Source organism: Tachysurus vachellii, chromosome 1 (assembly GCF_030014155.1).
Source record: "Tachysurus vachellii isolate PV-2020 chromosome 1, HZAU_Pvac_v1, whole genome shotgun sequence".
Taxonomy (NCBI): Eukaryota; Metazoa; Chordata; class Actinopteri; order Siluriformes; family Bagridae; genus Tachysurus; species Tachysurus vachellii.
This window is the reverse complement of record NC_083460.1, coordinates 29,645,069-29,670,125: the sequence shown is the minus strand read 5'-3', so window position 1 is coordinate 29,670,125 and position 25,057 is coordinate 29,645,069. Positions and strand designations below refer to the sequence as shown.

Here is a 25,057-nt window from a genome sequence, read left to right as displayed (position 1 = left end):
AGAGGGTGATGTACAAGCTGCAGTTATTTTCTTTCTTTAACATGAATAAATACAAAAGTGCTGAAACATCCACTCCATATTTTGATAATTGAAAGGCTCTGACTCCATATTTAAAAAAACCTGTTATTGACAAAGTTTGTGGTATTTCCTAATCATACATCTTAAAGAAATTATGTATAACCAAAGCTGTAAAGTAACACAAAAGACCTAAGGAAAGGTGCAACATAGTGTTGTTATTAAAGTAATAAATTACAATCGAATCTTAATCGATTTGTCAAGATTTCATCTGTCCAAATAGCAGACTGTGACACAGCCTCGTATGGGAACAGGACATGGTATTGTATCATTAATTTCACTACAAGTGTCTGTGTACGGGTCCAGGAGTACCATGTTTGTAGAAACCTTGTTAATCTTTCTCTCACTAATCAAGTATATTTGTCCATTCACAGTAGAACAGCCAGTGAAGAACTTTCCCTCTAGAAATTCCTCTTCCAGAATAGTCCACTCGTCAGTGTCAACATCCAGCCGCAGCGCCTTACCTCCAAATAGATAGATGGCACCATTGAGTGCAGTTGCGAGAAGGTCATATCTAATGGTAGGTTAGAAGAAGCAAAAGAAATGCCTCAGTAATATTACAACCATATGGACAACTAATTGATTGGTATGATTGGTATGAATAAGATATCAGGTTTTTCAAATCCCTGTGGTGCAAGTAATTGGAAGGAATAGGGCATGTTTTAGTATTAAGTTGATTTGCCCCAGCAACTTGCTAACAGCATATTTCTATTAGATGCATGCAGAATGCTTTGTATAGTAAACAAAACTACAATTTTGTTTCCTTACCGTGGAAATGGAGAGTAGGAGACTACATCCCACTGGTCAACTTCCGTCTTGTACCTCTGAATTCCACTGTACACTTCTCCGTTTTCATCCAGACCACAAGCCACATAGATGAAAGAGCCCATGGCAACTACAGCTGCTCTTTCTACTGCCCGTATCATGGGACTAACCCTTTCCCAGCAGTCTGCTCCCAGCACTAGTTTCTCCACATCAGGCACCAGCCCCTCATCCATGCTGCCTCCCAGCACAAAGACCTGGAATTCAAGTGCCACTGAACAGTGGCTATGCCTGGATTTCTGCAGTGCTGGACCATCCACCCAACGCTCGTTGCTGCACTCATAAATCCGAACCCAGTCCACGCTGTACCACAAAACCTCCCGGTAGTAGCCACCAGTCACCACCACATTGTTACCTTGGAAAAGTTAATGGTGTTGGTCAATTTGAGGTAGTGGGAGCTAAAATGTTTTCTGAAATAGGGTCTAATCCTGCCCCTGGAAAAGTAGTCACCTGTAGTGATTGGCTTTAATCCTAATGTAATGATCAAATCAAGCAAGTTACTTAAGCAAAATATAGAGCTGTTTCTTTTGGGATGCAATTTAATTCAGCAAGGTTGTTGTTCGCATAGAGCAAGGTTGGGTATCAGTGGACTAAACTTTTAATATAAAACCATAGATTCACTGTAGTGATAATGGCATGCCAGATATACAATTAGTGGTAAAAAAAAAAACAGTTTGTTACCTACTGCTGCTACTGAGTACTGTGTTAGGCACTTCCTCTGTAAAGGTTTCAAGGTCTGCCACCTTCCACTATGTGGCTTGAACTGATAAAGACACTGCTGGTCCTGCTCATGTGGTCCACCAATCACAAACAGCATCTCTCTTGACCGGGTTCTGGGCATTGACCTGCCCTTGGTCCAACTGGTGGGAATATGATCAATCAGTTTGCAGATGAGCTTGGCACGAGGGTCTGAACTTTTCATCTTGGTCAGGAGATCTGTAATGTAAGACAAACTCAAATTCTCAGGTCTGACTAGCCCTACCAACTCCAGGAAGTCATCTTCACGGCTAGGGTCATGTGTTGCCCAGCGCAAAGTAACTTCAAAGGCCAGGTCCTCCTGTGGAACAAAAAGGTCATCACTAGCAAGAAGGTTAGCAATGGTTTCCTTAGAGAGGAGCATAAAGTCCTCCTCAAAAGCTAGAGCTGGTAGATGGGTAAGAACCACGTCTCGTGCAGCAGCATAAAGCTCCATACAGCCAAGCTGCCATGCATAGGCCATCATGCCTAAACAGTTGCTTAAATGTAGCTCTCTCTCCAGGAACTTGCAGCATAGAAGCCTTGCTTTTTCCAACTGAAGGAAGTTTGCAGTCTCAAGAACTCCCAGGACATTCTTCCTGTCAAGATGTAATCTGAGGTTCTGTATGTACTCCATAAGACTGCGGAAATGGTCCAAACATACACCTTTGATTTCAATGTGCCTCTTGCTGCTTTCTCGACTGCCACCAAAGAACAGTGCTCGGAAATAGGGGCTCAGTTGCGCCAGACGCATACGGTTTACAAAAAAACACTCCGTCTCTACTTGGAGCACAGCATCCAAATCTTTATCCTCTTTGTTCTCTTCATCATCTGTTTGGGCTTTGCTCAATAAACCATGCTTGGTCCTTGGACCTAGATATTTGCTCCCTACCGTTTGCTTTTCACAAGCCATGCCTCTGAACTAACGCTAGTTAACTTGTTGCTTGGGTTAGCCCCGCTCTCTGTAATATTTATAACTTCTTTTAGACCATCACTGACAGTGGGGATGGGGCAAGCATGCAGGAGAAAAACAAGGGCTAAATATAGCCACAAGCACTGCAATATGACAAGAGGGAAAATCATGTTGCTTGTTTGTATACACATATCTGATTTGTTCCACAGATGGCAGGATAAATCAAGCACATTAATGTAACTCATGAATACAAAGAAGATTTAACAGCTAAAACTCTCTAGAACCCATGCTATTCATCTTAACAGTTCCAAAAAGAACTGTTAACTGTTTTTAACAGTTCCTGTTTTCCTTTGAAGCTTTTCCTGCAACATATTACTATTAAAATGTAAATAAAAGTGATGGAAATATTTGCAGCTATTACAATCTGTACTAATTTATTCTAACAGCTAGCTAAATTACAGGCAAAATGTACAAATTTTAAAATGTATAGATTTGAAAGCAATATATAAAGAGATATCAGTGTATTACCGCTAGTAGTATGTTGTTGAAAATAACACCTGATTCTTCATTTGTTTTTTAATTTATTTGATTTAAAACATAAAACACAGCTGATTCTCTTTTTCATTTATGTCTGTTGTAATTACTTCTCTTAAAATGGCTAGAATAATAAATAATTACTAAATCCAAAACAATTGTAAGTTCTCAACAAAGAGATTTTTCCCCATATAAAAACTTACTTCTTGCATATAGTTGCCCTTTACTGCATATACATAAACCCATTCAGACTTATATGCAGACGAATCGCAAGTGAATTGGTATAAGAATCCAGACAAGTTTTGGCATCCCTGTTTATTCAGGTGCCTAGACAAGACACCAGAAGTTGTCAAAACTTTTGGCAAGAGAGAATGTTTCCATATAACTTGTAATTGGACATGTGGTAGTAATGTGTTATTTCCAATTAAAAATCACAAAATTCAGTTGTTTTAATAATGGTACATCCCATTTTTGACTACAGATTACAGAGCGTTTGTGAAATTTAAAACAAAAAAGCAAGACCATGTGCCACACATACTGTAAGGACATGATGAGAGATCATACTCGGGGTCTTAGGGTCTTGGCAGGATTTAATAAGCAATAACTTAGAGCAGATAAAAACCTGCATACTTCAAACGGCACGTTCGGCGAGAACAGCAGCGGAGACACACAGCATAATTATCTAAGTGAAATAATCTAATACAGATTCTGATCGCTGATATTAGAGTAATTCACAACATGGCTTTTCTCTCCGTCATAATGTACTCGCAGTCTCATTGAAAATCTCCTCTCAAAACCCACAAGCACACACTTCACACAAACTAGCACTCTCAGTCTCTCCATCGCCCCCTAGGGTTTCAGTCCACGTTACACATTCACTCGTCGTCGAAGGTCTGCTGAAGCAGGAAGTTGGCTGCTAGGTTTTCATTTTTTTCACAGGCAAAATAAGCCTGAATGACTAGTCCCTCAGGGAAACCCAAAGCTTTTAACTGCAAAACACAAACAGAAACAAAAATGAATGAATGGACAAGAAGAGTTTGGGTGAAGTATTTTCCTATATATTAAATGTCAGGAATTGTCTGTAATTGCTTGTTCTAACCATATATCTTATTCAAAAGCCTCGGTTACAGCTGGCAGAAATATGAGACGATACTATTACAGTTTATAAACACAACAAATAGTTTGGTAAAAAGACTAAGACTTTTAGGTAAAAATGACAAACTTGCTACAAGACGAACAAATTTATTTAAAGCAGTTCAAGTTCTTAATATACTGTGAATGATGGAATACTTAATGATGGAACTTAAATGAAATGAAATCTGATGGAAACAGTCATACCCTCTCAATGGCCTCTTTCTCCTGCTGTGTGACCTGGATGTAGTTAGTTTGTGGAGGTGCCTGTGCCTCTGCTTCTTCTGCTGGCGGCTCATTAAGCATCTGAACAAATCGCTCCTGGTGCTGTGTGATTTGCTGTAAACAGAAATAAAAACTGAGAAATAGCCAAGCACTTGTAACTAAAGACAGACAGCTCAAAGCAGCATTCACCTGCAAGAGCTGAGGGTTGTCCCGGCCAAGTTGCTGCAGCAAGGCAGGGAGGAGTGCTGGGTTCTGCTGTATGATCTGACGCATTTGTTGGAACTGCGGCTGGTTCCTCAGGAACTCCAGGGGGTTAGCTGAGGTGGGTGGGGCCTGGGAGGGTGTGGCACCTGTTTACAGTATAGAGAGGGCTGTACAGGAGTGTGTCCCGGGCCCAAACAAAGCACCAGTGGACCAGAGTCAAGACTGAGCATTAGCGCAAATTAACAACTGTTGAAGTGCAACACATGTATTGTGTTCATCAGATATTTTAATGTGCATGTTTCATATTCTGTTATCACAAGTGGGTTTCTTGCCCACAAAATTCTCTCTTTAAGAGAAGTTGAAGCTCTACTTTAATTTAAGCTCTACGTTGGCTAGTTGTAGTTGATTATGGTTTCAGTTAGCTTCATTCACATAAATGAAGTTTATCTCACACAGAGAACTGGATGCAGGTTAAAGCTCTCATTACTCTGGTAACAGTCTTTCATTGCTTACTAGCTACATTAGACTCATAATTAAATATGTCTGAGAACATTTGCTGACTACAGTCTCCTACGAAAGCACTGGAACAGTGAAGTTGATTGTTTTGTTTTTGCTATACATGGAAGACATCACCAAACTGTTGCATTGTTCTCCTTTAGTGATGTTTTTCAAGGCTTGTACCATAGATTTTAAAGATGCTTGTTTTGTGGGACTTCTCCCTTCAGTCTCCTCTTCAGGAGGTGAAATGCTGCTCAGTTCAGCCTGGTGACTGACATGGCCAGTCTAAAACGTTCCACTTTTTCCCCTGATGAAGTTCTTTGTTGTATTGGCCCTGTGGAGGTTGCTGATGATGTGGGTATTTTTTATAGCTCTGTTTCTGTCATCAACTGATGTTTTTCTTTTTTCTTTGACCCACCTGTTCAGTGTCTGGTTATACGTATACCAATGGATTTGCTCTTTTTCAGGACATTCTAAATTGTTGTATTGTTGTATAAATACATACATTTCCATTCTTGCACAATAAACTCAGATTTTTCTCTCTTTTTTATAGTACCTTGCTTTTCTCCTACCGACAGCTCTCTGCTCTTCATGTTGTTTAAACAATCAAATCTAACAGGGCACACATGGGCAACAAGAAACACCGCTCAGTCACATGTTCCAATCACTTGAAAGATGCGTGTTCAAATAACCGTATCAGGAAATAAAAACTGAAATTCTGATTCATCATCTCATGTTCATCTTTTCATCTCAAATGAAAATGTCTTCAGTGTATCGCAAAAACCCCAAAATTGGCCTTGATGTTCCAATACTTTCAGTGTGGGCCACATTTGCTGTAAGTGAAACATCATGTACATTTTATTTGTTGCTGAATTATTCCATTACGAATCATATACCATTTCTCACTGAGATGAGAATTTTAATACATTTTGATAAACCTTCAACAATGAATCAAAACCATTTGTTTTACTTTTCTGAGAGAATTTGTCCAATAATAACAAAATATATGTGATGTTAAACATTAACAAGGTGATGGTCAAAAAATAACAACGAATAAAAAGTCTTGCTGAAACAGTGTGTAAATCTATACCATATCCTGTGCACACAGGCCCAAAGGTTCTAGGGCTTATTCCAATTTACTTGGTAAAAGACAGCTAACAGATGAATACGCTTGTGATGAATAGGCATATAGAGGCTCACCAGTGGCTGCTGGTGGAGGTTGAGGTCTCTCTGTTTCTGCGGCGGGTCGCACTGCTTCCTGCACAGGCTGCTCGGACTCAGAAGGAATACCCTTGCAATCCACAAATCAATATGAAATATACACACTCAGTGCATGCAAATTCAATTAAGGAACAAAACATTTGGAGGTGTATATTTACAGGACAATAATGTAAAACATGGTCAGGTGATGTGGCCCAAAAGTTCAGCAGCTTTACAATTATCACCCCAAAGTTAAATATTTTCCAATTATAGTGCTTCCTGAGGTGTACAGTTTCTCTTATACCACGGCAATTTGCCAGTGTTTACATGTTTTTATTTACTTTCTGTGCAACACATGCCTTTTATACATTTATAGTTCCATTTTATGCTGTGGAACATCCATGAAACAAGTGAGTTGTTATCAGATATATTATTACAGCTATAAACCATTGTGCTCTAGTGACCCACATTCTTTTCCTCTCTCTTAAAGTTAATAAGACGTTCATTGCAATTGCATTTGGAATTAGATATTTTTCACTATTTTCACTACTTTGGAGTCAAATGCAAGTGTAGAGGGTTTATAAAAGCATACAAAAAACAAAATCAACTAAATAAAAGCAAGAATCATAAGCAAAAGCTTGGAAACTGGAGAATGAAACATACAAAACTATTACCCAAGATAAGGGTCCAAACATGACAAAAGTGTGTCATTGGGACACACAGAAACCAGAACTTTACTAATGATACTGATTAAGGAAATAGAAGATACATAAGAGTAATCATTGAGTCATCTGTTCATGCAACAAATCTGAATTACAGCCGAATGTACGGTTATAGAAAGTTAATCAACACCTTCTGACCTTCAGACAGAAGAAATCAGAAGTGCTGTGGTATAAAGGTTAAAGTTACTCAGTGATCTAATTAAGCATTGATGATACACCAGACAAGATGTGGCTCACCATGAGCAGGTATTCCACTGCTCGGTCAGGATTGTTGAAGCTCGCTCGCAAGGCCGAAATGACCTGCTCCCTCTCATATCCCATGGACATGATCTCTGTGACCAAATTCTCATACGCCTGTCCTGTGACTAATAAACATGAACAAATATGATTCAACAGTGTGATTGTCATAAGCTTTCAGTTTTATCAAATTTATAAAACTGGATAAATCAGTTTGCATACCAAGTATCGATGCGGCTTCCTCCAGAAGGCCCAGTTCATCCATAATGCTAGAGTGTCGATGACAAAGAATCCCAAGATAAATATAGCTACACCGATTTTAAAAGCTTTAAACTGCACAACAAATTAAGCCTCACTTTACTTCTGATAGAATAAAACACAGCGCTGATTAAAGACAATAAAGACCCTGAAACACAAGAAATATGTTTATATTAAAGTATTTATGATATATGTGTAGTGATTTTGGTTGCTGCATCAAACTGAAAGCATTTAAGTAGACATGGCACAAGGGCAAATTTCACTCACTAGTACCACAATCAGTGAATTGTTCAACTGCATTGTAGGTAATGTAGAAAACAAATAGCCAATGTAAAAACTGACCAACATGTTCATGTCCATAAAAGTGGTTCAAGCTAAAAAAAAAGTCAACTCAGTATTTAATTTCAAAATAAACCTTAATCACCATCCCTGAAGATTTTTCCTTTAGGTCATAGCTCATACCTGGCAGCTGAGAGAGCTGCAGTAGGGTTTGATGCTTGCTCTGGTTCAGCTCTCTGCGGCTGATCTGCAGAGGCAGCCTGGGCACTTCCACACTCTGTCTCCACTGACTCCACACTGGCAGCAGGGGCAGCAGCAGAGGGCACTGTGTCTGGAGGAGAGGGAGGCTCCACAGACTGCGCTGGTTCAGTAAGGGTGGATGTGGGTACAGGTACTGGGGCAGGGGCAGGTGCAGGAGTGATTGTGGGTGCAGGAGCAGTTGTAGAGGTGACTGTGGGTGCAGGGGCAGTTGTAGGGGTGATCGTGGATGCAGAAACAGTTGTAGGGGTGATTGTGGGTGCAGGGGCAGTTGTAGGGGTGGATACAGCAGTAGTTGCAGAGGTGGATGTGGGGCTTGGGATGGGTACAGGGCCTGCTGTGGCAGATGGAGGGGGAGCAGGTATAGAAAGGGCCTCTGATGAAAGGTCAGGGAGAGGAATAGCAACCACAGGAGGAAGTGCTGCTGATTTCAGCTGCAGGGATACAAAACAGCTTTGTTCAAATAGCAGCTGAAGGCAGTTAGCAAGTAATGAGCTAGTAACGGATGAAGATTAAGAGTCTAAAAAATCTAATTAGTCTAAACATCTAGAGCATTTGGCTATCATAGGAAATTCTCCACATCACTGATAGTACAGTATATGATGAAATGCACTGATATACAAATGAATAAGGAAAAATTTATAAGTAGCTTTAATGTGTTGAGAATACTATAAAGACCTACAATCGTTCGTTCTTATCTGCTAGATGGGAACCTCTAGTGACTGAACAGGGTATTGCACTGTTTAATCAGGACACTGCACTGAAAGAACTTTTTTTTAATGAAATAAAATGAAATTGGGGCGTAGAAGCCTTTATTATCACTTCATATAGATTACAGCACAGTGGAAGTCTTTTTTCTTCGCATATCCCAACTGCGGTGCTTGGGGTCAGAGTGCAGGAGCAGCTATGCTACAGCCCCCCGGGAGCAGAGAGAGTTAAGGGCCTTGCCCAAGAATGGCAGCTTGGTGGTGCTGATGCTTGATCCTCTGATCAAAAACCCCTTAACCACTTGAGCCACTACTGCAGTCCAAAATCTGAGTGCTTCTATTTGCATTCTTTACTACTTTTATACAACAATTTCATTTCAAATTATAATATTGACAATAAGCTGTATAGAACATTTGAATTTTTTACATAGATTTGAGAATTGTTTATTATTTGGTTTGTTCTTGCTTTGCTTTAAAGCCATTGTGCACTCAAGCGGCAAGGACTCCACGAGTTTGCATAAACCCTTATGATCCATTTTAGATCAAATCCATCAGGGTGTCAGCTGAAGACAAGCTAAGGCATGAGATAAGGCATGAGGAAATTCTTACATGTTATACAAAGCTGTGATGCTTACATTTAAACAGGAACCTAAAGTAGTGCAGAAACATGAATATCGAATATACTAAGATATTAAACATTTGCTTTTGGTTTTCAATATTTTAAAACCTTCTGTTAATTTCCGATTATATATTATAAATAAATAAATAAAAACAAAAAAATTTCACTGTGATCTCAGACTTTGTCCCCCACTGTTTGTAGGAAAAAAAACAATAACAAAAAGAATACATAAATAGATTAAATTAACATGAATAAATCTGAAAATGTCTTACCTTAGTTATCATGACCACAACAAAGTTCTTCTCCTCTATTTTGTACTCTTTTAAAGGTACGTCATCATTCAAGATTTTGCCTGGAATTCATTCAAATTCATTTTTAAAGCTAATTAACCAAATCAAGCAGAATTAAATCAATTCACATAAATATAAATGCAGAAAATCACTCATACAATCAAAACTCAAAAGACCTGCATAGATGAGCTTCTGTCCAGCTATGGGATAAGCATCCTGGCCCTTTTCAGATTCGATCTTCTCTTTAAGAGCCCGTACCTGAAAAAAATAAAAGCAAGCAGCAATAGCAATAAACATCGGTTAGATTTTTTATGATGTTTAGATGTTTTTTTCCCAACAATTAAATATAATCATGCTTTGTTTCCCTAATTAGCCAAAACATGTCCTTAATTTCTTCTTTATGTTTTCCAGAAAGCTAAAATAATTAATTAACACTATTAGAAGTTATTAAAAGTGTGCAGTTTCCACAGTTTTAGCACTGTACATACTTTATACCTAGATCATTACACACTCACCTGAAAAGGTGCTATTTGGCTCAGTTATGTCATTATTATAATATTAAGTTTAAGTCAACATTACAAATATATCACCAGTATTGACTTCAGCATCAATTAGACTAACTTAAGAATACAAAATGCTAAACATTAAAAAAATATATTTTTCAGTGAACTATTGCTGCAAGTGTGTGTGATATAATGGTGATATAATGGTGATATATATATAAAAAATAAAAATAAAATTTCTTTTCCTATTTCTTTTATTAATTATATTATAAATAATAATTTGTATTAACTAATATTATTTAATTATATTATAAATAAACATTTATATTACGTTATATAATAACGTTATAATACGTTATAAACGTTATATACGTTAATATATTATATAATATATAAACTTAACATAATTAACACATTTAATTCATCCACCGTTAATGACTGCTGTCCAAAAGGCGTCTGTATGACATTACAAATAAATGAATTCAAATTAAATGTAAGGTTTGATTAAACTTTACCTCCTTTTAGTTTAACTAATAGCTTTTTCTTAGCGGCTGAATAACCAAACCATGCTTGAACGGTTACGGCATTAGAAAGGCTTAATACTAAACAAGTGCTTACTTCCTCTATAGGTGCCCTACATAGCAAACACAATTCCTGAGTCCTGCACACTATCTAGTGAACTACATTTCCGTTGTCGAGCCATTTGAGATTCCGCCTGTAACGGAGCCTGGTCTAGTATCAATAATAGTGCGTGGCCATTTCTGAGGACAAAAGTTAATGTGCTAATAACACTACACAGTCGCATTACCATGACATTATTAGTATAGAATGTGAACTTAATGTCTGACGTTTAAATTTGGAATTCCGAGGCCCCATGTATCCCTCAGACCTACTTACTCGAACAGAGGTCGCTAACTTCCACTTACCGTCAGCTCTTCGTCTATTTGTATCTTAAAGGTTTGCTGTTGTAGAGTTTTCAGCGTGATCGTCAACATGTTTCAATAATAACGATAAGAAATAAACGCAGAAATTCCGTCTCTTTCGCTGTTAGCGTTAGCAGCTGCCGCGGCATTTAGATGTGACTCAGCTTTCTTCGGTTGCACCGTAGTTCAGCGCCACCTGCTGGACGCCAGGAATAACGGCAGCGTCCCAAACCGCACACTACCCTACTAAATAGTATGCTTAATTATTAGGCTAATAAAAACACGCTAACCTGTTAGAGCACGGACGTTTAAGGACTCGAACTTAACCATGGAGACCACTGACCAAGCGACCTCTTAGGGGTTGTTTTAAAGCACGTTGTTATGAACTAATACTAAGAATTATATACCATTTAGTAATCAAGATTATCGCTAGATACTTTAATAAGTGTACACGGAAGATTCGTTTAGTTTAAGACCGTAATAGAGAGCAAATGACGTCGAAGTGCACGTGATGTTTTGTAAACAACTCCCTAAACCCTTTGTTGTTTAATACAGAAAGAGTCCATGATTCCACACGTGTTTTTCAGTATACAGTCTAACATTTTATATAACATGTGATCATATCCAGGTTTATCACAGAGGAAGTTTTATTCGGTGTTAGAAAACTCAAAACACAACTTGGACCAATCATCAGTGAGCAAAATGATAAACATCTGACGTCATACTGAACCCTTTTTGGAGCCATGACTGTTTGTAGAGATTCATTTACATTTCCATTATTTATCCGCCCTTATCCAGAGCGACTTGCACTGATTATTAGGGATAATTATTAGTAATAATTAATTTGAGGGGGCATGGTGGCTTAGTGGTTAGCATGTTCGCCTCACACCTCCAGGGTTGGTGGTTCGATTCCCGCCTCCGCCTTGTGTGTGTGGAGTTTGCATGTTCTCCCTGTGCCTTGGGGTTTCCTCCGGGTACTCCGGTTTCCTCCCCCGTTCCAAAGACATGCATGGTAGGTTGATTGGCATCTCTGGAAAATTGTCCGTAGTGTGTGATTGCGTGAGTGAATGAGAGTGTGTGTGCCCTGCGATGGGTTGGCACTCCATCCAGGGTGTATCCTGCCTTGATGCCCGGTGACGCCTGAGATCCCCGTGACCCGAGGTAGTTCGGATAAGCGGTAGAAAATGAATGAATGAATGAATAATTAATTTGTGAAAGGTGTTAACCAGAGTCATAAAACCTGGGTTGGATTTGTTTTGTCAACTCAAAATTTTGTAACTCTGAGTAACTTCTAAGGTAGGAAGACACCCTAGATGGGACACCAGTCCATACACACACATTTACATCTAGAGGAAAACTGGCATTTAGCAGATGCCCTTATCCAGAGCAACCAAGGGTTAAGGGCCTTGCTCTGGGGCCCAGCAGTGGATGTGGGACTCAAACTCACAACCTTCAAATTGGTAGTCCAGCACCTTAACCACTAGGCTACCACCTCCCTATTCATGTGGAGAGAAAATGTTTATCTATTTTTATAGATTTTCTGCAGCTGGTAAGACCCCAATAAATCAATAAAAGCACTTAAAACTATATATATATATATATATATATATATATATATATATATATATATATATATATATATAAAAAACATGTATATATAACTGCACTTTGAACTTACATTTGCAAATACAGACTGTTTTTCCACAAATTGATTAAAAATATTAAAAGGAAGTTATTTTAAACAGGTATTTCAAATATAATAATAACAAAAATATATATTCATTAAATAAAATGTGGTTAATATAGCCTTGTATCTCAATAGCAAAAATACAGACAGAATTGCTATACATGAATCTTGTCTAATGAATCACCTTTAGTGTGGGAAGAAAAATTGGTAACAATTTTATTCTATTCCCTACTTTAACATCTTTATTAATATATTTGGAAAACTGCTAAATAAAATTAAATATGTTTTAGATAATAAATGACAAAGGAAAGCCAGGCTACGGTTCAAGAAAATCATTTATTTAAAAAAAGTGCAAATAACCTAAAAATGATACTTATCTTTTTTCCCCTCAAGACATGATGGCATTAATCCAAATTCCATCTAATTTAATTTTACACATGACTTTGGGTGGGAATTGGAGAAGCCGGGTAGCAGCAGTAGAAAATAAAATTCTGGGGCACGGCTAATATCTCATAGGATTAATTTATGATTGAAAAAAAGGGGGCAAGTGGTGGGAAAACAATCCTTACCAACTGAAATGAATTAAAACCACAGCACGCTGTTACTCTATTTGTCCTCGTTGTTTAATCAGAGCCCACAGGAAGAGCTTCACTGAGTGGGAGAGGATCAGTAGGTTCTCCTAAGATGTGCAGGAAAGCTTTGAGGTGAACTACAACTCATCTTTAGTAGGCTTATCTTCCTCATCATCTTTGTCGTCCAGCAGATTGGCCTCCTCTGGAGTTTCCTCTTCGTATCTGTCCTCTTGTGATTCGTCTCCGTCTACCTCATCACCTTCACTTTCTTTCTTGTTCTTCTCATCTTCTTCCCTCTGCTTCCTCTCCTCCTCTTCCTGCTCATCCTTCATTTTCTTCTCTGGGCCCTAAGGTCATGGGACCATTATTAAAAACAATTTGATGATTTTTGTAAAATCAATATAAAAGTCTAAAGCCTTATGAAGTCTTTGTGTCAGTGAACGCACCTTTGTGGCTTCCCACGTCTCTTTGCCGAAATCCTCTGCCTCCTTAACGTCATCAGTGATTAGGAAGTTATCAAAGATGGTACCAGATTTCACCTACACATATAATACAAATATGATTTATATAAACACTCTCACTGCAGCAAAGTTATCAATCTATTCGCGTATTGTAAATTTGCTCTTTGTGTATCGATGACCAATGATGATCATACCTGCCACAGGTCCAATCCAAGAACTCCGATGTTGTCATATTTGTAAATCAAGTTATCTGGTGTGTATTCTGGATTGTCGATCTCAGGATGCTCCCATGTTCCTTTGTAGTTGGGGTTGTCGATCTGCTTAGGTTTCCATTCACCCTACAAATAAATTAATGAAGAAATCAACAAATACAAAATGGTGTTAGTCAAAACAGCAGGTATTTAACAGCAATATTGTGGGTAACAGAACCAGGAAATAATTCATATAATATTATAAAATCACAGACAGACATTTTATTGATCCTGGAGTATGTGACTGTTTTCATAAAATATTCTACAGAACTCTTTCTAGAACATTTTCTATAATAGCTCAGCTATAAAGTGGAGCTTCAAAGCAAATCAGAGGTGTGATTTAAAGTGCTCGTCCTGATATAGCATTGATTCTTTAACTTTTAACTTTCTTAAACAATTAACTTCAAGCGAGAGAACAACTGTTTAGAGCTGCGACATGAACAGGGAATTGCTCTGCTACATTAAATGCAACCATAAATCGATAAAAAGTATGTCTTTCTTTAATTAATATAATTGTGTTGGGGTGTGTTCATGATATAAGACATGTCAGGTGTGTATATAAAACTTTTGGCCACATTTAACACACACAAAAAACATCCATTTTGCATCATTTGAGCTTAATACAGATATTATACACATTTCTAATTTCTTCAGCATGGTATACTCATTTTATACATGCTTTGGTGATTGATCTGAAAATTAATCAAACATTCAAACTTATCGGAACCAAACTTATCTGAATCAAACATTCAAACAGTATCTATCCAGAAGTCAGTGAAAGCAGTTTAAAGCTGTATCTATTCGTCAGCAGTATCTATAATCTGAGCCATGTTAACCACATCAACCACACACAAAACCCTCATATAGTCTCTTGTGATAGGTTTTCCCTTTTGGGAATGTCAGATAAACCAGAGCCTGACAACAGCCATTCATGAAAATATGACAACTTGATATCTGTTTATAAAGAGACACATAGCAGCTCAAAGGACCTCCAATTATTTTGGCACATATGTGTCCAACTCCCAAAAGAATGATACTGTACTTAAGGGACAGACAGTAGTTCAGCCAAAGTCTCATAGGAGAACTGCTTTGTATTGCTTCATATGACTCAAGGCCATTTTATCTAAGGATCAAACTCATTTCAATTAGGATCTGTTTTATATTTTAGATCCCAATAAGAATTTGTCCCATTTAGATGCTAAAGCATGATTTGTGATCACAATTAAAGGTTTACAAAAAGGTTTACATTTTGTAAGAGTTACAAAATACTCCTTTTACCAGCACATTTGTATAATCAGAAGCACCTGCCTTTAATTACAAAATTGCATTTTAAACATGTCTGTGGAAGCTCTACATGCTGTATGATGTACCTTGTACTCAGGGTTAGGGATCATTGGTGGCTCCCACTCGCCGTCCATATCTTCGTCCCAGTCGTCAGGCTTCTTAGCGTCAGGATCAGGAATGTTCTCAGGTTTATCCCAGTCCTGACGCAAATGATACAGAGCAAGCAGGATATTTGAGATTTAAAGAAATGTAATATTATTTTTTGTATAGCTAACTGATAAAACTTGAGGAACATGAGACTTTTTCTGTTTTGCTTGTTTCTGTAACAGTCGCTTGTTAGTCGCTAGCTTAGCTTCAGTGGAGATAGTACTCACTGCTGAACCACCAAATGCAAATGCACCAATGCCAGTGGAGCTCCTCCTACTAAGTTCTACCTTCTGAATTTTGGTTCTGCAGCAAGGACTATCTCAGTTTGTTAGACTATCTAATTAGCCTAGCTATCAGTTACAAATATTAAATAAATGATCTGTGTAACTCTGGTGAGGAGAGTGTTTGTCTGTACTGCTGGAGGCAGAATATTAGGACTGTTTGTGTGCTCACAAACTAATTTTTTCCCCTGTACGCTTTCCTTAGTGTTTGAAGTGTAAAAGCAATTTAACAGTACTTATTACATAACATTAAAGTAATCAGGAATTAAAAACAAGTTTTAGGAATAAATTATGTACAACTTTCAAAAGTGAACTCTTGGCTGAGACTAACTTCTGGTTTTGTGTCCTCAGGATCATCGATTTTGGCACGGTCGTCCCAGTCCCCTGGCTTCTTTGCCTCTGGATCCTTGATCTTTTTGGGAGGAAGGAAGTCCCAGTCCTCCTCCAGAGAGCCGGACTCCACTTTCTCATTGTTGATTTTTACTTCGTAGGTCTGGTCTGGCCGAAGAATCAGTGTGTACAGGTGTGTGAACTCATCATCCTAAAAAAGAAGAACATAAAGGCACGGTTCAATAAGTCCATTAAACATATTCTATCATAAAGCTTTGTAAATTAGACCAGTGAATCACTACATCGGTTACATCACTACATTTTGTTGTAATTATCCTTTACATTGCTTTTATGTATGAGGGAATTTTATATTAATCTAAGTGTAGTAAGTCACATATTGTGGTCTATTCTGAAGTGATGAAATCTACAGAGGGATGTTGAAAAAGAGTTAAACAGCAATGGGAGGCATTCAAAAATGACTTTTCATTCAAAACTGTACCAAAGAAAAGCACTTCCATCCAAAAGCTCCCCTTTTTCTTTTTAAAAGAACCACTGATGGACACTTTGCCCTGAGGTTTTACTTATATTTTACTTGAAATACAAGACTGAAAGCTGATGTTTGTCTGTAAATGCAAGTTAAAGTTGGGAACATAATGAAGTTACATTCTGTAAAAATATTTGGAAACAAAACAGTCTACAGGAGCAATGCAAAAAGCAGACAATCTAACAGGTTCCTCTTTATTAGTCACTGCCAAATTGTAAAGCTTTGTCATGATCCTGATCTTCAACAACTCCTTTAAAGCTTATTCAGTCTAAATTAGAATAAATCAGGCATTTTGATAATGTAATTAAACCCTGCATTGTGCAGGTCTTCAAATAAATGAGAGATTTCTGTTCTTTGGTAATTTGTGCTCATGTCCGAAAAGTGCACCATGGACATTGTGTCTCTTAACAATTTTGTATTTAAATAAAGTGCTATCATGAAGATACATGTGAGACAGTTCCATTGCCACCTAAAGCATAAATATAAGCATAATTTAACTTTTTATTTATTACACATTACATGTTGATTTAAAATAAAAACAAAAGAAATGGTTAATTAGTGTGTCTTTTCTTTAGACAGGCAAAGATAGATGACTTGCGATGGCTCCCTTGACTCAGGCATTTCAAATTCTTTGCATTTATAAAGTAAACAACTAAACAGAAAATCAGACAGAAGTTAATTGAGTAAATTAATATGGTAATAGTTATAAATCAGGATTTAAAAAAAAAAAACAAAAAAAAAAACACAGGCTATTAAGATATTTGTTCTCGTTTATATAACAGTAGGAAACTTGGAGTTTGGAAACTTCAAATAGCCATTACTATCATTATCATTATTTTCAGTGTAATACAGTGATCACAAACTGCAAAACACAAAAACATTTTTATTTCCAGAACATTTTTTTTCTTCTGCAGAATAAAGCATGCTGCTTTTTGCTCTTTTATTTTTAATAATCTCATTAAAATAGTCTTTGAAGAAAGTGCTTTCTAGAAATCGATCATGGTTAATCACAATTTATTTGGATTATTGTTCAATACAGTAACTCACTTTGCATCGGATGTCTTTCTTGATCAGATGGTTCTGTCCTTTGTAGTTCAAAATGACGTGCACTTTCTTGGTGCTGTAGCCGCAGATGTCAGGACCTAGTGAAAGCAAAATCAAAGCAACAAAAATCTTCAATTTTTTAGCAAGAAAAATATTTCTGATTTTTACTTTTAACAATTAGGATTGATTAAAAAAAAAATCAGAATGCAGAGTGCTAATAACTCAGAATCTCTCATAGTTGTAGTGAGTTGGTGATCATAGCTGTGTCATTACAGCTTACCAAACATGATGTAATACTGAGATTCGCCGTGCATGTCAGCCTGGTCCAGATCAGCAGGGAAGACTTTAACATAACCACCTCCGCAGTCGATCTTCTGCTCGTGTTTTATCGTGAACTGAATCACCAGAGTTTTACCTTCGTTGCTAAAAGGCTCGAACCGACTGGAGAGAGCGTAAAATCGAGCATCCTGGCTTGTCTGAAGACCTGAAATAAGCAGAAATCAATTTTAGAAAATAAACTAATATACAAATTTGAAGCAATGATGAATGTAGTGAGAATAAAACAACGTATGTGTAGTGTTTTAGTACATTTGCATAGATCTCCATTTTAAAGTGAATACATTTGCTTGGACTGGGATCAACAATGTCTTATAGCTCACCTTTGTCGAGCTCAGCATCACCATAGAACTTTCCTGCAGAGAGTTTCCACTGTCCATAGTCTGATTTGTGTTTGGACTCCACCCATCGACTCTTATATCCTTCTGCGAGAATTAAACACATTTTGTCAATTGCAAACATGTGGACTTGTTTTTTTTAAAAGGTACAACCATGGACAAGAGATTAATGTGAACTGAACACTGACTCTCACTCTCTCTCTCTCTCTCTCACACACACACACACACACACACACACACACACACACACACACACACACACACACACACATTATGTTTAATTTAAGAGCCAATCCGGTTCATTATAAAGGTGTGATGGATCTCAGGTCATGAACGTGATGCACTAAGATCTAGAAACATCTATAAGACACATGTAGTATCAGCTGGTGTAAAGTGTATGGTACATAACAGCAGGGTTATAATGTTTACCTCCATCAATAAACTGCTCCTTGAAGAACACCGTCGCGTCGACTGAGATTCCTACCGCAAATGCAGCAAAAAGTGCAAGCGAGATTCTCATATTTGTTCCTGTATGTCGGGGTGATTGCTGACAGCCTCCGGGAGACGAAAACGAGCGAGGATTAAAAAGGGGAAATGTGCAGCGGGCCTCCGTCAGCTATCGGGTCCTGCACAGATGGCTGCAGCTGATTGGTCCAGAGCTCAGCAAATCAGAGGAGACCACGAGTTAAACGGCGGCGTCGCGCGCGTGCAGGGACAGTGGGCGGTAATGTAGCTCACTGTATAATAATAATAATAATAATAATATATTTATTTATTTTATTTATTTATTTATATGCATGTAAAATATTCAGTAATATAGTTTACCGTGCTTTTGTCGAAGCAATAGTTTAGAGAGAGAGAGAGAGAGAGAAATTCGAGTTAAAACCATAGATATCTATATGTATATATCTATGGTTACAACAACGTCACAATTCGAATTAACTTCCGTGGGTTCTGTGACGTCATTTCCGTTGTCCGGACGCCTGTTTTGGTCGTTATGGCTAACAGGAAAATTAAAGTTAAAACGAAAACTAAAAAAAGGCAAAACAAAAAATGTCATTTAATTTGACGATTGCCTAATTAGTAATTTAAGAGTAGTATTTGGTATTTTCTTATCTGAGTGATACATAATAATACGGATTGTCGAGATAAAGGGAACCAACATTAGCTAACTAGCTGCACTAGTTAACACGTTAAAACGTTAGTCATTAACTAGAACACATCACAGTGTTTACACACAGGACGGTTTAACATGTGGAATCGTGGAGGCGTCCGCAGTTCGGCTCTGGAAAGGGCAAAGGCTCAGCTCTCTAGACAGAGAGGAACATCACGGGATGGTCAGAGAAATGTTGTGGTCGGTGTAAGTCAGCCTCATAACGCATCTCCTGTAGCTGTGGATGGTCTCATGCACACTAGTGTGTTGGAAATGTTCACAGTGTAATTTCCTAGTCTAAAACTATCTCATACAATTAAAAACACTCTACTCAGTGCTGAAAAATCAAATTGTTCAGTATTCATTCATCAATATTTATCAAATTGTCTTATAAACTGAGCCTACAGTAAACTCTTGTAAAAGTGTAATGGTTTATTATGCAATTATTCTTTGTTATCCAGAAGAGGATGGCTTTCTCTCTTTGTTTCTTCCTCATTAAGACTCAGGGATCTCGCCACGGTTGCCTCTTGTTTTATTTGTCTATAAAGCTGCTTTGTTACAATATCTGTTAAAAGCACCATAGAAATAAAATTGAATCAAATGAATTGTATATAGCTGTTCTTATTTACAAATGAACCTTTTTTTGTGCTCTCAGACCAGCTTTGGAAAAGCCCTTCAACCTAGACAAATGCCTTTGCATGGCTTAAGTGACCTCTCTTCAGACAGTGAAAGTAAAAAGCAAGATTATGATGCTCATCCTGCCCAAACAGTGGCATGCATTGCAGAGCCAATAGAACAATTTGGCATGGGCGGTGGAAATAGATTTCTAAAGACGTCAACCAAAAGATTGTCAACTCCTCCTGACACAAGTGAAGTCAAATTCATCCCTCAGCATGGCTCACAGAGTGTGGCACTAAGCAAACTCGCGCTGATTGAAGACCGCATAAGAAATCGTACGAACAGCAAGCTTGGCATAGACACGGGTGCAAACCTCAAGTCTAGTCTCTCTGTTCAGTCCAGCAGTGAGCTGCATGCAGAGGACAGGAGCCATTTCCATCGCAAGAACACATCCACTTCTAAGGGTCAAGAGGAGTCTGAAAGGCCACATGCGGACATTTACATGGCCTCTGCACGTTCAGTGTCTCATATACAAAAAGGAATAAGCATGGACAGCGATGAAGAAGACATGCGTAGACTTCTTGGAGAATCCTTTGATTCATCAGATGGAGTCAAAGGCATGCGACAGACAGAGACAATACCTCTGTGTGCTGTTAAGGTAAAGCTCTTTTCAATGCATATTACACATACGCTCAACTAGACAGATTGGAAAATGAACAAGCAATATTTTAGAAACTTTATTGCCAAACACACTCATATGCCATTGTTAAAAATCCCATTTCGTATTTATTCCTCCTTTGCTGTTATAATAACCTCCATTCATCTAGAAAGGCTTTCCTCTAGTTTTTGTAGTGTGTCTGTGGTGACTTGCATAAACTGTCCGACACCAACAGTCATGCCACAGTTAAAGTCACAGAGATCACATTGTTTCCTCACACTAATGTTTGAACAACAAAATGTAAATAAAATATTGTATATTGGGAGGTTTTATATAGATGTATTATTTTTCATTCTTATTAAACATTTAAAAGTAAAAGATACTTTTTAGAATGAATTATTAGATATCTGATATATAATAAAAATAAATATAAATATCTTCTCATACTTTTTTCAAAATACCACAGACATACAGGAAAAGTAGTAAAGAGGTTGTCCTGCCTGCTCCAGAGCATAAAGAAAAGCAGCCTGTTCAATCAGCATTGACAGTACAGCATCATAAGAGGCGCACTCCATCGCCACCATCATCCCATAAAGTCACACCCAGCAGACCTTTCTCCCCGAGAGCTGGCCTCACTTCGTCTCTGTCCTCAACACCAGATCACAGTGAGATCAGGTCCCTTGAGGAGCTTTTTCCCATCACCACTGACCACGATGGCACTCAGAGTGAGAGAAGTGTGCTCTCTGATGGTAAGCAAGTATATTATCTTAGCAAGTAGCTACAGATATGTGAAAAGTTCTGCTTACAAATGTTATATTCATTGTACCATTCATCGCGCCTTGGGCGCTGTGTATGGGGGTAGGTTCATCCTGAAATAAACCACAGTCATCAGGGTAGAAACATATCAGCAATACTCATCATCAGCCAGAATTGAGGGGATAAGTGGAACCACAATACACCAATAAAATATCTGAATTCCCCTCACAGCATGATAAACTTTAATTTGACTCCAGTCTTTAGGTCAGAATAAAATGCATTAAAAACTGTACACTGTTTAAGGTTGAACCAAAAAAATTCTTTTATTAAATGTGTTTAATAATCCGTTAGATGGAAGAATAATCACCTGTATCCTTTGAAGCTTATTAAGTTCACAGAATCATTTGTGTTATTATACAAATATTAAATGTTAATTTATGTGGTACACATATTTTAATTATTAATTTCATAATAATTCTACAAATCATCTACAAATAATAATAACTCTGCAGATTTCAAGTTAAATGTGATGATGCTGGACGATTTGGCTCCTGATACCTTTGATGCAGCTGGATTAACAAAAACAAAGGTAGACCCCAAATCATGTGATTTTATATTATTAATAATTCTGATATAACTATATAACGTTGCGTTTGATCATCTACAGTCTGACGTGAGCCCAAAGGAGCTCTGTGTGTCCTCAGCGGGAGAGATCCTGAAGAAGCCTGCAGATGATCCAGTTTGTTATGAGAGTGACTTTGAGAGCGAGATCCAGACAGAGACAGCTCAGAGTGTAGACGACATCTCCGAGCATCTCTCTGGTGGAAATGAACATTCCTTTGCAGCATCTGAGCATCAGTCGAAGTCTCTGTCAGCTAAATCAAACAGTGATGATCATGAAGATGATTATACTCTCTCTAAAAAGGCTTCAAAATCTGAAAGTAGATCTGAGTCCAGTTTACACCAAAGCAGAGGCTCTGACACTCTGTCCTACTCCAGCGACATCACACATAGCACACGCACCAATGGACAGAGTCTCAGTGTGACACAGCACAAGAAGGATGCCACAGTGCAGACGCAAGCAGAAGGACTTGTTTACGCGTGGTCTTCTGGTTGGTCTTTTGTTCCTCTTAATTTAGGGTTTTACACAAATTACTGCATTTTTTTTACATCTTTCATAAATTTTATATATTTTAATGAATAATGTTCACAAATGTAATAAATGATATCCAGAGGTTATATATCCACAATTTCCCTCTGATTTTAAAATGTAGCCTGTAAGCCATTTACAACATCAGTGCTTTTAAGGTATTGAAGCTAATAGGTTAATAATGTTAATAAGTCTAATGAAGATGAGTAATGGAAGCTTATAGCCTCACATTTTCCAAAAGAGGTATAATCCAATTAAAAGTATTCAATTCATGGATTATGGAAGAAACTTTTAAATTAAGTCTCTAATTCCTAATTCTAGGTCTTTTAAATAATAATTATATGATTTAGGGGCATACTCTATATAATAATGTATAACAGCATTACTTTTACTATTACGTTGTTTTTCAGTGATTACAATTATATTTTTTATTAAAGAATGATCAGAAATAGTATTCAAAGAATGCTTTATATCCAGTTACAGTTGCATCGAATATTGTAGGCTGTCCATGAGTTGGGAAAAAAACATACTGAAAAAGTCACCATATAAACGGTTACCTATTTTTCTTTGTAAAATAAGTTTTTTAAATCTGTTTATTATTAGGCTGAATTTATGAATTTATACCGTCTAACCAATCTGACTTGAGAATTTAAAAATGCTATATGCTGTGTACAATGTATATAACCAATATTGTAATGGTTCCTGAACAGATCAGGCTGTGCTAGGCCTGTCAGTAGGAATGTCCTATGTGGATCCAACGCCTGTGGCAAGTCACGTGATCAGCGCTGAAGCTGTGGAAGGTAGGAGACCCTAAAAGCATGATACCATGTCATTTCCTATTCAAGTTTTCAATTCAATCCAAGTTTATTTGTATAGCACTTTTTACAATTGACATTGTCTCAAAGCAGCATATTTCCTAGGATTCAGTTGCACAGCATTTCCTATGTCTATTAAATCCAGGCAGTACTGTTACCCTGATGTTTTTTGAAGTTCATACTAACCAGGCTAGTATTAGCCAGGAAACTTTCAACCCGACATTTGATTAACACAGTGCTGTAGGCTGAATATCTGCACTGTACTGTCTTGCAGCGTTAACAGCATACAGTCCTGCTGTGTTCGCTCTGAACGACATGCTGAGGCAGCAGCTCACACTGACCAGGAGCTTTATACAATCAAGCAGACATTTACACCAATCCATATTGGAGTCCCTGGGGCCCGCTGACTACAGATACACCACACTGGAGGATACAAAAGAGGTAAAGATCTCTTAAGATAATGTTATGACTGTTTTGGGTTTTTTTGAGTCATGAGGATGAACTCACAAATAGATCCTTGTTTCTACTGTAGTTTCTAATTCATGCACATTGTACTGCATGGACATTTAATCCTTGCCAATTGAGTATTAATCTAAATAGGGCTAATGATGTGACTATTGATATTGCTATGACTTAGGTCTTATGTTTTCTGAGAGTATCATATCTTGTATTGTCAGTACTCAACACTGCCCATCACTGTAAGTGCTGACAGTATTGTTAAACAGATCACAGATACATTAGGATAAATATTTTAAATGTTTTAGGGCCAGCATTTCCTTTATATCCAAATGCACTACTGTATTACTGACAACAATAAATATTATGTCATGAGAAGTCATGTATTTTGAAAATGAGGTAAGAAATGTTTCTGCCATGTCACCCAACCCTAAATCGAATCACACATGAAAGTGCAGTTCTTAACTAGATGTTTGTCTTTAGTTTATCCGTTGTAACAGGCCTCCCAAGCTGACCATGGAGGATGCACTGGAGGAGGTGCTGCAGGAGATGAAGGACTATCACTATATTTAAAGTGTACTTTTACAATCCTGTAGATGGAACAAGCAGCAGCTATCATTCATATACTTGCTTCGGTGCAAAACACATGTATTTTTTAAATATTTACTTCTGTGAGGTATGTTTTCTAGGGTGAAATTTCACCTATACTGATGTTATCCAACAGATTCTATAGTTTTGCACCGTTAAATGTGATTATGAAACTGGAACCTAGTTCTACAATATCATCTATATTTTTTTGGTTGAAAAACTGGATTTAAAGGGAAAAGTCAACCCAAGAACACTAACTACATAGGTTTACACAAGTCTGTGTGTTGGATGATGCAGTATTTTCATGACTCCTGTGAGATGATGTGTGCCATATTGATGCATTATGTAAATTTGTGGCTTCTTGTGTAAGCAGGATGAGGCCTCACAAGCATTATATAGAATGAATTGTTTATTAATGAATCATTGTAGCCAATAAAACACAAACTAAATCAAGG

The 25,057-nt window shown here is 37.6% G+C and overlaps 4 protein-coding genes across 4 annotated transcripts; 1 reads left to right on the top strand and 3 right to left on the bottom strand.

Moving 5' to 3' along the window:
- Window positions 1-171: 171 nt before the first annotated feature.
- On the bottom strand, window positions 172-2,735 carry LOC132854000 (kelch-like protein 24a). Its single transcript, XM_060882103.1, has 3 exons — window positions 1,579-2,735; window positions 844-1,252; window positions 172-589 (listed from the first exon to the last, which is right to left on the bottom strand). The coding sequence occupies exons 1-3, from the start codon at window positions 2,543-2,545 to the stop codon at window positions 283-285; spliced, it is 1,683 nt and encodes a 560-aa protein (XP_060738086.1). The 5' UTR covers window positions 2,546-2,735; the 3' UTR covers window positions 172-282.
- A 644-nt stretch (window positions 2,736-3,379) lies between these two features.
- Window positions 3,380-11,368, bottom strand: rad23ab (RAD23 homolog A, nucleotide excision repair protein b). Its single transcript, XM_060882093.1, has 10 exons — window positions 11,137-11,368; window positions 9,884-9,965; window positions 9,690-9,769; window positions 8,017-8,525; window positions 7,519-7,565; window positions 7,297-7,424; window positions 6,338-6,428; window positions 4,625-4,785; window positions 4,418-4,549; window positions 3,380-4,068 (listed from the first exon to the last, which is right to left on the bottom strand). The coding sequence occupies exons 1-10, from the start codon at window positions 11,203-11,205 to the stop codon at window positions 3,955-3,957; spliced, it is 1,413 nt and encodes a 470-aa protein (XP_060738076.1). The 5' UTR covers window positions 11,206-11,368; the 3' UTR covers window positions 3,380-3,954.
- A 1,769-nt stretch (window positions 11,369-13,137) lies between these two features.
- calr3a (calreticulin 3a) lies at window positions 13,138-19,030 on the bottom strand. The gene is made up of 9 exons (XM_060882081.1): window positions 18,838-19,030; window positions 18,394-18,495; window positions 18,015-18,218; window positions 17,738-17,832; window positions 16,148-16,357; window positions 15,475-15,588; window positions 14,048-14,191; window positions 13,839-13,931; window positions 13,138-13,739 (listed from the first exon to the last, which is right to left on the bottom strand). The coding sequence occupies exons 1-9, from the start codon at window positions 18,926-18,928 to the stop codon at window positions 13,530-13,532; spliced, it is 1,263 nt and encodes a 420-aa protein (XP_060738064.1). The 5' UTR covers window positions 18,929-19,030; the 3' UTR covers window positions 13,138-13,529.
- A 258-nt stretch (window positions 19,031-19,288) lies between these two features.
- On the top strand, window positions 19,289-25,055 carry c1h19orf44 (chromosome 1 C19orf44 homolog). Its single transcript, XM_060882069.1, has 8 exons — window positions 19,289-19,768; window positions 20,217-20,837; window positions 21,304-21,586; window positions 22,106-22,182; window positions 22,261-22,705; window positions 23,454-23,543; window positions 23,833-23,999; window positions 24,498-25,055. Exons 1-8 carry the CDS (start codon window positions 19,661-19,663, stop codon window positions 24,585-24,587), a joined length of 1,881 nt encoding a protein of 626 aa, XP_060738052.1. The 5' UTR covers window positions 19,289-19,660; the 3' UTR covers window positions 24,588-25,055.
- Window positions 25,056-25,057: the final 2 nt, after the last annotated feature.